At 37.1% G+C, this 11991-nt stretch overlaps 1 protein-coding gene and 1 pseudogene across 1 annotated transcript in view; both read right to left on the bottom strand.

Annotated features, from left to right (window-relative positions):
- Positions 1-4962: 4962 nt before the first annotated feature.
- LOC107665188 (growth arrest-specific protein 1-like) lies at positions 4963-8229 on the bottom strand (annotated as a pseudogene).
- Positions 8230-10077: 1848 nt separating this feature from the next.
- LOC107665490 (complexin-3-like) overlaps positions 10078-11991 on the bottom strand; it is a 7537-nt gene continuing 5623 nt past the window's right edge. The window contains exon 3 of the mRNA XM_016456403.1: positions 10078-10421. Within this exon, the coding sequence (XP_016311889.1) occupies positions 10197-10421 (225 nt within the window). The 3' untranslated portion in view covers positions 10078-10196. The remainder of the gene's footprint in view (positions 10422-11991) is intronic.

The raw sequence follows: 11991 nt of genomic DNA, 5'->3' as shown, positions 1-11991 counted from the left end.
CACACACACTCACACACACACTCTCTCTCTCTCTCTCACACACACTCACACTCAAACACACACTCTCTCTCTCTCTTTCTCTCTCTCTCACACACACACAGAGAGAGGCCGACCGCAGCTCTACCGCAGATCCAGTGGAATCTTTCTCACATACATACTTTCTCATCACACTTTCTGTGTGTTTACTCTGGGCTCACACACTTCACTCACACACACTTCACGCACACACACACACACACAAACTTACTCACTAAGGGAGAGTTTAGCGTTAGCGACCTGACGGCAGAATACTTTGTGTGTTTGATTTCTGGTGATTGTGTGGTTATTTATTCACTGTCTGATTTGAATGAAAGCGTCATCTGTATTTCTCTCTCTCTGAGTGAATATGTTCTTGCATTATGAATTTCTGTTGGCCATAAAATGTCATTTCCTCTCCGCATTCCTCCGGTAATATAATTCCTCCCCTGCATTCCTCTTTCCTCTCTGGAATAAATCAGCCTGCAGAAACCAGCATCATATTCACTCGCAGCACAACAACAAAACATCAAGAACTCTTTACTGTCCTTCACGTGATCTAACAATGAAAAACACTTCTGAAGAATTCATAAAGCTTCCTTAATTTCAGCATTTACTAATGCATTATTAAAATCAAGTTGTATGTGAATATTTAATACTCGAGCGGACAGTTGTATTTTTATCAACTAGCATTATCAAACACTATGTTTGATCAAAATCAGAATCAAAATGAAGCGAGTTTATGATTAAAATAAGAACAAATATCTGCTAATAGGCTCAGAAAAATCAACTTAATTCAAAGAACAACAGATATTTGTTCTCATTTTAATCATAAACTCAGAAAACTAAAATTTCTTAGAAAACAAGACTTCATATCTTCATTTTGCATCTCCAGTAAATGTGTCTTGATTTAAGGATGTTTAGATATTTGTTCTGGAAAACATGACAAAAATACAGAGGAAGATATTCATTCTATTGCAGCGCATGCAACATTTAATGCCACGAATTTATGAATATAAGACTTTCTGCTCCAGTTTAAGAATTTTTTAGGCCAGTATTTTTGTCTTGTTTTTCATTACAAATATCTAAACATCCTTAAATCAAGATAGAATCACTTGGGAAGTAAAATGACATAAGATAAGTCTTATTTTTTGAAAAAGAAAAAAATAGCTTAAAATAAGAAAAAATGTCTGCCAGTGGGGTCAGAAAAATAATATTGGGTCACACTTTAGTTTGTTTGGGCACCAATTCTTACTTTTAACTAACTATTAACTATGACATCTGCCTCAATTAGTTTGCTGATTATTAATAGTTAGTAAGGTAGTTCTTAAATTTATAGGTCTGGGGTTTAAGGATTAAGGGATCTTAAATATGCTCATGCAGAATAAGGCATGAATATGTGCTTTAAACGTACTAATATACAGCCAATATGCATGCTAATAAACAACTAGTTAATAGTGAGAATTGGTCCTTTTAAGTAAAGTGTTACCTACTCTGAATTTATTTTTCTGATATTTTTTCGAGAAGATTTAATAAGCAATTTTGATTCTCAAGTAAATGCATCTGGATTAAAAAACGTTTAGATGTTTGTCCTGCAAAAACAGACTGAAGAAGAGCATTGTTTTTTGCAGCGTAGTGATGATTGACGTAACAAGCAGCAGTAATTAAAGGCTTCTTAAGCTGAAAGGTCAGCCTGCGGTTTAATCAGATCTCACGAGCTCTCGAGTTTCATTCGAGAGGACAGGTACGGATCGCAGCTCTCAAACACACAACGGCCCTGTTGTTACAGGCCTCAATGTTCTGCCAGCTCCGTCTCAGAGAAGTCATGCCAGCTCTACATCAGATGAACTGAGGACGGATTGTGAGTGTAAGGAGGGACGTTAATCCTTCAGAGACTCACACACACATACACACACCACACACACACTCACCACACTCACACTCACACACACACACACTCACTCTCACTCTCACACACACTCCCCACACTCACACTCAACACACACACTCTCTCTCCTCTCTCTCACACACACACTCACTCACTCACTCACTCTCACACACACACACACATACACACACACACTCACTCACTCACTCACTCACATTGACATGCACGTCGTGAATAGGACTTTGTGCCCAGCGGACACAATGCCGGCTCTACAATCGGTGGTGTGGGGGTTGAAATCTGGGTCACAGATAAATGAGAAACGGGGCCCCGAGCGGCTCCTCCTCCTCCAACAGTCTCCCCTGCTTTTGTTTATTTTGATTTTGTTCCCGGCCGGTCGGTGGGGGTTTCAGCAGGAGGAAAGAGGGGCTTTAGTGTCGAGTTAGTCGGGTTCCTGCTCGTTGTTTTCGCAGAAAATGCCAAAGAGAGCCTCTGGCATCTGCAGTACGGCTTTCCACAGACTTCCAGCACACAGACGTTTCGAATTAAAACACACGGAATCAAGCGAGCAGCATTAAACAATACAGTCCTCCAATGAGAAAGTTAGATTGGGGAACGAATCTGAAGCAACAGAACACACAGTGCAGAATACACAAATATCTTATTCTTAAATCAAGATGCCGTTATGACTTCAGATATTAGGGGGGGGGGGCAAAATTAAGTTTAAAACAAGAAAAAATATCTGCCAATGGAGTAAGAAAAAGAAACTTAATTCAAATGGAAAATAAGATTATTTTTCTTAACTCGCTGGCAAATATTTTTTCTGGTTTTAAGCAAAAACTTGATACATTTTTCAGAAAAAAGACAAGTAATTTTGTTTCTCCAGCAAATGTATCTTGATTGTTTATATATTTGAATGTCATAAAAATACTATAAATACTAAGCAAGAAAATCGGTCACACTTTATTTTAATGTCCAATTCTCGCTATTAACAAACCATTAACTATGACTTTTGCTTTAATAAACTCCTTCTGTAATTTGCTGCTTATTAATAATTAGTAAGGTAGTTGTGAAGTTTAGGAATTGGGTCGGATTAGGGATGTAGAATATGATCATGCAGAATATGTGCTTTATTAGTAATAATAAACAGCCAATATGTTAATAATAGGCATGCTAATAAGCAACTAGTTAATAGTGATAATGGTCCCTTTACTAAAATGTTACCAGAAAATAATTTAAACAATACCAAAATAATAGTATATATATATACTGTATATACTATACTATACTATACTATAAAGTTGTTATGAAAGAGGATTTAGCACCAATGATTTCATTTACCAACAAAATCATTGCTGTAGGTTTTATTGATTGATTTAATTTATCTAGTCAAACCTGGTAAGAAAACTGTGTTCATTGTATCTGGACATAAATATCCCATGTTTTTCAGCTGATAAATTAACATAAGACAAGTCTCCATCTTACATTTCAGCATGACTTTTATTTATTTTCTTAATTATTCCAAAATGTATAAATAAATTATTTTTCTGTACAAACTTCATGACCCTTTAAGAAGTTCAAGAAATATTAAACCAGAAACACACTCTATGCAAGTACGCAAATGAGTTTCCGTCCAGTCAGATGCATTAACATATGCTATAAACATCAACAGCTTAATTATCTTTAACTAACTTGCTCTGCAAGATTCTCTTCAAATGCAATGACAGTAATTGACCTAAAAGAGAAGACTGACCATAGAAAACGGTTCACATTAATGTCTGCCATACTGTCCCTTGTCTGGTTCAGTGTTTGCATCACATACTTGCGTAGAGTGTGCTTCTGCTCTTTGTAGCATTACTAATAATTAATTATATGCAAAAACTAAAGATCGGTAACTTTTTACTTAAAGCCTTACGGTTTAATGCATTATAAAGGTATTCATAATGTACATTGTACTGCATTATATCTATTCATAAATAACTGTAACCAAAGTTAAAATGCATTATAATCTCTGAAGGTTTGTTTTAATGCATTGTACTTTCTAACGGTGTAACAATGCATTTTAATGCATTATAACTGTGGTTGCAATTATTCAAGAGATCATATGCATGCACTGTGTGCATTACAAGGCTTAATGTAACTATATTTATAATGCATTATATAGAAAGGCTTTAAGTAAAGTGTTACTGAAACCATTGAAAAACTTGTATGGAGAAAACAGTTTCAAGCTCCACTAAAATACAGACAGTCGTCAGGCACTTGGTGTTGATTTCCAGCATACATGAACAATAGAGATGATGGTGATGGTGTGCATGCTGTCAAACGCTCACATCCAAGACCTGATAGTTCAGAGGACGAGGTCAAACGAATAAAACTGAAGTGTGAGAGAGAACGAGAGCGTTTAACAGCTTCTGAAGGGCCTCTCCACCTAAATGAAGCACTTGATCCTCAAACCGGCTTCTTTATGTGCCCGCGCATTGCAAATATTTGAAGTAAGATGCGAGTACAATGAGCGTCCGCTGTGCAAACCCTCGACGTGCGTCCACTGTTTGCCTCGAGACACTTCAAGTGGCACTGAGGTGAAACAAGATGGAAGAAAGACAGAGTCTGGGTTCGTGAACTAATGAACGCTGATGACAAGGACAAACACTGCTGTGCAGCTGCTTCAAGAAGGGCTATATGTGACTCTGCAGCACAAAAGCAGTCTTAAGCAGCACAGGTATATTTGTAGCAATAGCCAACAATACATTGTATGGGTCAAAATTATCAATTTGTCTTTTATGCCAAAAATCATTAGGATATTAAGTAAAGATCATGTTCCATGAAGATATTTTGTAAATCTCCTACCGTAAATATATCAAAACTTAATTTTTGATTAGTAATATGCATTGCTAAGAACTTAATTTGGACAACTTTAAAGGCGATTTTCTCAATATTTAGATTTTTTTGCACCCTCAGATTCCAGATTTTTTTTTAAATAGTTGCATCTCAGCCAAATATTGTCCTATCCTAACACACACCTAATACATCAATGCAAAGCTTATGTATTCAGCTTTCAAATGCATAAATTTCAGTGACCCTTATGACTGGTTTTGTGCTCCAGGGTCACAAATGTCCACTTTAAAGTGTGAACGCAAGAGCAAATGCAATGCACAGCAAAGCCACGTGTTGAGAAAGAGTCAAAGCGCTTGTAAACGACATCACCGCATCAGCATCAGTCGCCTCGTAATCCTCGTCCTCATATGCATCGTCTGTGCCATCGTGGTCCATGGAGACGCTGTTGTCTCCTATCGAACACAGTTTTGGTGGCTCTGCACCGAGACGAACACTTCCTCCCGTTGAACAGCTGTCCGCAGTGGGATAGATATGCGGTGAGGGATGACTGACAGCTGGGCTCGTCTTCACATCGCTGGCGCGCTTCGGTGCAACCGATCCCATCGGCATCACCCGGATGCGTCCGCGGCAGACAGGGCTCGACGGCTCGTTTGGCCCGCAGGCACTCGGGGTCGATCCCGCAGTCACAGGTCTCTAGAAACGGGCCGTTTGTGGTCTGGTTAAGGCGGATAAGCGCGCTGATGCAATGGCTTGGACACTGGCGTCTGCCTCCGCGGATGATCCCATCGCATGCCGTCAAATACTGGTTATATGCAAGCTCACAATCGCGTTCTTCATGACATCGCATCAGCGCCTGCCAGCAAACCATCTGCGCATCCAGCATCATCGCAAGCGAGAGAAATGCGACGGGAACGATGCTGCTCTCCATTTTGCCTGCGAACTCAGATTAGGTGCATGCTTGCATCAATCCGTGAAAGCACAACATGGTGCGTCAGCATGCATTTACTCCACAATGAAGCTTTTCAGACTGAAAGTTCAGCAGTTATCCGTGCGATCAGCTCAGTTTGCTGCTATCCGGTTGCATCCTGAGTGCATTTCAAATGTTTATCCTCTTAATGCGTAAGAATCCTTCTGCGTTTGGGGTTTGCATGTTATTTGGAGTGCGTTTTCTGCTCTCGGAGTCCTGTTGCATGCTGCATGTCTTTGTCCCTCCGGCTCTTTCATTTACGCACGAAGACCCCTCCTCCAAAACTCCCTCCGCTCCTCTCTTCATTACGCATTCTGTTGTTCTATTGGTCGCGAACGGGGGATTGCATAGTAACGCCGTTTTTGGCAAAGCTCGCCTCCTGTACAGGATAAATAAAATGTTTATATATTTCATGAAGCCGGCGAGCTGTGTGGTCTCTGCATTAGATTACAAAACCCCATCAGCGCAAGAGAGAGAGACGCATTCCTCTGCTGGGAGCTCAACATCTGCAAACCGCTTCTTCAATTTAAAGCGCAGAAAAACAAATCTGTTTCTCTTTAGCGCGAACCCAAGAACAAGCCCCTGTATAAACCGGTGGGTTCTGAGCCCCCGTCGCTCTCGGCCTCCTTTGGGGTGTTTTAATCGCGCCCTGATGGAAAAGAAAAGGGCCACAAAAGTGTTTTCTGGACCGTTTCACCCTCTTTGTGTCCGACTGGCCATGCAGCAGCCCGGAGGCCCATCAATAGAGAGACTTTCCACAACAATATATTTTACTGCCCTGTCCTTTCATAGCGCACTTGAGATCAGCGATTCTCTGCTATTCAGATGGAAACGGCTCTGATTGGAGTGGAAAAAATATGCAAAACCGCAACCATCCACAGGGTCTGGTAGACCGGGGCTAGTTGTCACACAAAGTAAAATCTCAATATTAAAATATTCTTGTAAAGATACAACATATCAGAATCAGTGAGGTGAAATACACTAAATCACTTATCACGGGTAGTTGGCATGACATGATAAACTGCATCTAAAATGGTTTTAAAAACATCTATTTCTAATTGTATGAATGCTATGCATGCATTTTTAATGAGAATGCATGCTAATTAAATTGTCATTTGACCCTCTAACACTAGCACGCTCTAGTCTATCTAAAAAAACTAAACAAAAAAACCTTGCTGTTAGTCTAAATGAGACTTATCATAGCACTTGCGTATCATTGCTCTGTTGTTGGTTTTGATTGCTTCTATTGTCCTCATTTGGATAAAAGCGTCTGCTAAATGACTAAATGTAATATAATGCATGACTGTAGAACAGCTAAAAAGTGATTCAAATGGTTAAACACCTTAAGGCAAGACGCCCCAGGTGAGTAGGTTAAAAAAACTGATAAAACAGCCTTTAATTGTAATTGAAATCTACAAAGAGATAAATAGATAAAATTACAGCTAAATAGAAGTCTATTTTGAATGCTTTCTTTCCACTAAACACGTTACGAAAAGCCAAATAAACCAAAACACCATCAATGCATGAAAAAAATGTTTGCCTTAATGAAATGGCATTTACAAAATGCTTATTTGTTATGTCAACTACCCACCTATATCACGCTTCTTCATGAAAGCGGACAGTGTGTTAGTGAAGCGTTTGACAGTGTCTCCATCTAGCGGTCAGAAACGGTACTGCGCTGTGAAAACATCACACAAAGGCTGAAATTACACCACAATCTTTGTACAAATATATTTATTACAGTTGCAACAGTCAAAAATCAGCAAGGTCTGGACATTACAGAAGAATAATTACATAAATGCATTACATTGGTAATTACATCACTTATGCAGTCCAGAGCGGAAACAACTATCAAGGGCATAAGTAAAACAAACGACAAAAAACTTAATAAAGACAAAAAATATATAATAATCTAACGGGTTGAATAAAATTAACAGGAAAGTCAGTTTAACCCTTCACATTTATTGGCTATCAGCTCTGTCCTGTAGATCAGAGATGGAAATATTGCTTTATGTTTACAGCTTATATTCAAAAACCAAATCCCTGCATGGCTTCACTCAGAAGACAACGGACACAGAATCAGAATAAAACGCTTCATCCAGACGCTCACCTCAGCAGCACAGCATTTCAAATCATTATTTTGAGTCTCCAAAGAGGGAACAACCAGAAAGAAAAAGGTCGACATCTGCACCACGACGACACCAAACCACCTGCACAAAACGGCACCACTCAATGGAAGGTCAAAGGGCAAGGGTCAAATGTGACGGTGTTAGTGCGGATGTTTAGGGGAATCTGGGTTCTACCTCCGTTCCTGCTCCCATAAGCCCTTCAAGACTATTGCTAATAAACACCTTCAGGTCTGATTTGGATGGGTCAATCTCCAAAAACACGTCACATTTCACCCCAAAGTCAAAATGACCAAGAAATTACACTTGCGTAATGGATATATTTTAGGACCATTAAAGGGACAGTTCAACCAAAAATCGTTAAAATCGTGTCATCATTTACTCACCCTCACATCGTTCCAAACCTGTATGAATATCTTTAATCTGTTGAACACAAAAGAAGATATTTTGAAGAATGATGGTAACCAATCATTCGCCGGTAGCCATTGACTTACATAGGGCCCTTAACGCAGACGGAATCGTGGAATCCAGTCATAAAAACGTAATTTACTGTGTAACGGAATGTCACGGAATTTGCCAAATTTGGATGGATACATCAAAAGTAGGTACATCAAAAGAAACTTAAAGGTCTTCACAGCAACCCGTCAAAATAAGAGTTCGGTTGACAGAAATATTACTTAATGTAAAGCTAGTACTACTACTAATAAAATTATTAAAGGAATATTTAGCAGAAAAATTATTTACCAGAATTTATTTAGCAGAAAAATATAAATACACAACACAAAACACACAACATAAAAATAAAATAATAATATTTTTTAATAAAATCAAGTAATTAGAGATGCTTTTGATTATTAATATTTGATGAAACCTTTAAAATGGAATCCAGAAAATTAATGGAAAACAGAAATTGGTAAAAATAAAACAGAATTTGAGAAAGAATAAAACATTTCATAGGGCCTTAAAATGTAATTTTTGTAAAACGTTTAATAAATTGCTGTTTAATATTGTAAGTTTAAATTAATTAGACATTCTTTTTGATGAATAAAATTTAATTTAACCATTAAAATAGAGTCTAGAAAAATAAAAAAATGGAATCCAGAAATTTTTTAATGAAAAAACGAATTTGGGAAAAACTAAAACAAGATTTCATAGGGCTCTACTTGCATAGTATTTTTTTCCACTCTATGGAAGTCAATGGGTACCGTCAACTGTTTGCTTACCAACATTCTTCAAAGGATGAAATCATCTGTGTTCAACAGAATAATGCTGGTAAGCAAACAGTTGACGGTACCCATTGACTTCCATAGAGTGGAAAAAAAATACTATGGAAGTCAGTGGGTACCATCAACTGTTTGCTTACCAACATTCTTCAAAATATATTTTTTTGCGTTAAACAGAATAATGTTGGTAAGCAAACAGTTGATGGTACCCACTGACTTCCATAGTATTTTTTTTCCCATACTATGGAAGTCAATGGGTACCGTCAAATATTTGCTTACCAACATTCTTCAAAATATCTTTTTTTGTGTTAAACAGAATAATGTTGATAAGTAAACAGTTGATGGTGCCCACTGACTTCCAAAGTATTTTCTTCCATACTATGGAAGTCAATGGGTACCGGAAACCGTTTGCTCACCAACATTTTTCAAAATATCATCATCTGTGTTCAACAGAATAATGTTGATAAGCAAACAGTTGATGGTACCCATTGACTTCCATAGTACTTTTTTCCATACTATGGAAGTCAATGGGTACCAGAAACCGTTTGCTTACCAACAGTCTTTAAAATTAGTTTGGAACAACATGAGGGAGAATAAATAAGAGAATTTTCATTTTTGGGTGAACTATCCCTTCAAGATTAATAATTTATGCAAAATAATTTTTTTTTTTTTAATGAGGTGAAATGTGACCCGATCGTGTTTTTGTGAGATTCTCGTATAGTTGATGAAACACACGTGACATTTAAACTCCTAGAACGATATCAGCATCATGAAACAAACTGCCCTACACGTCACACTGGATATATGAATATGGATGTTTGTCATTAGACACGGCAGTGTGCGTGTGCGAGTGTGTGCGTGAGTGAGTGTGCGTGCGTGTGTGTGTAAGTGTGTGCGTGAGTGAGTGTGTGTGTGCATGTGTGTGTGTTTGTGTGTGTGTGTGTGTGAGTGTGTGCGTGTGCGTGAGTGTGTGTGTGTGTGTGAGTGCGTGCGTGAGTGTGTGTGTGTGTGAGTGTGTGTGTGCGTGTGTGAGTGTGTGCTTGTGTGTGTGTGTGAGAGTGTGTGTGTGTGTGTGTGAGTGTGTGTGGAGGAGATACAGGGATGAGGAGAGAAGAAACGCTTCCAGGTGTGTAGATGCAGTGAGATCACATGACGCAGCACTTCTCCGCCGAGTTCTTCAGATCCTCCAGCGTGGCCTGAGCTTTGCCCTTCAGGTGGCCCATGTCCACGTTCTGGATGTTGGTCAGGTGACCCAGAACAGACTGCTTCTGTTCCTCCTCCTGGTTGTCTTCGGCGATCATCTTGGCCAGTTCAGTGGGGAGCTCGACGTCGTCTGCTGCCGCCTGGATCTGAGTCTCATCCAGCTCATTCTGAGATACAGAAAACCAAGGAAAAGGGGAATAATCAATGACATCTGTGACCCTGCAGCACAAAAGCAGTGTTAAGTCGCTGGGGTATATTTGCAGCAATAGCCAACAATACATTGTATGGGTCAAAATTATCAATTTTTCTTTTATGTCAAAAATCATTAGGATATTAAGTAAAGATCATGTTCCATGAAGATATTTAATAAATTTCCTACTGTAAATATATCAAAACTTAATTTTTTATTAGTAACATGCATTGCTAAGAACTTAATTTGGACAACTTTAAAGACGATTTTCTCAATATTTGTCAAATATGTGTCAAACTTCACCCAGAAATCAAAAGAACAATAGATTACATTAAGAAAAGGAAGCCTGCTGCTGTAAGCGTTTTTACATTTACATTTCGCTGATTATTTTTTATTTCATTAATTAATTTTTCATGCATTTTTTATTTAATAAAACATAAAATATCACTATCTGACAGATTTCAGTGAAACAGGTGTCATGAGAAATTACAGAAAAAATATACAGTCTGCTCTTGCAAAACCAGAAACACTCTTTGCATGATTTTCTGTGTTTGCTGTCATGTTGTTGGCAAAATGGCAGAAGTGATCAAAAATGGAAAACACCTTTGGGATTCTTGTGTTGTGACATTATTTTTAAGGTGATGCACATTTTCATGCCATTTTCATTATAGTCATCATCTTGTATTGTGGATACAATTATTATTTAAATTAAAATCAGCATAAATTAAAATAAAAATCAGCATCAGTTCATTACATCAATTACTATGCATGCACATTTCACAATTAAAATAACATATTAATTTTTTTTGCATTATTATGATGACAGTTTTCTACTGAATACTGGAAAATTGGTTGTTAATTATGATTTAAAGCCAACACATTAAATACAGTATATAAAATACTAAAATAGTGTATGAACATTTTAAAATGTAAATAATATTTCATTATTTTTTTGCATTACAGTAATTTTTTTTGTCTCATCACAGTACACTACTGAGTATTAGAAAATAGGTTATTATGATTTTTAAAAAATCATACTTTAGATCAAAATCAACAAATTAAAAAATACTAAAATAATGTATAAACATTAAAAAATGTAAATAATACTTAATTTCTTTGCATTGATATGTATTGATGTGATGATAATTTTTTTTCTCACAGTACAATACATAATTTTGGGGAATGGGTTAAATTATTATTTAAATTAAAATCAACATGAATTTGATGCATCAAATATTACCATGATGCATAATCATTTTACAATTATTTTTTTTGCATTGCAGTAATTCAAATTAGTTTTTTTTTTATTATAGTACACTACTGAGTTTTGGGGAATGGGTTATTAGTAATGCTAAAAACAATTATTATTTGAATTAAAATCAACGAATTAAATTAAGTACATCACTTATTACCATGACGTATGATCATTTATAATTAAAGTAATATTTCAGTAAAAATATTCAGTTTTTCTCATTACAGAACACTACTGAGTATTGGAAAATGGCTTATTAATTGTGATAAAAATAATATTACAATGCAATAAAAAA

The sequence above is a fragment of the Sinocyclocheilus anshuiensis genome, unplaced genomic scaffold (genome assembly GCF_001515605.1).
Source record: "Sinocyclocheilus anshuiensis isolate Anshui unplaced genomic scaffold, SAMN03320099.WGS_v1.1 scaffold1303, whole genome shotgun sequence".
Lineage (NCBI taxonomy): Eukaryota > Metazoa > Chordata > Actinopteri > Cypriniformes > Cyprinidae > Sinocyclocheilus > Sinocyclocheilus anshuiensis.
Note: the sequence above shows the minus strand (reverse complement) of the source record. Positions and strands in the feature narration are given on the sequence as shown.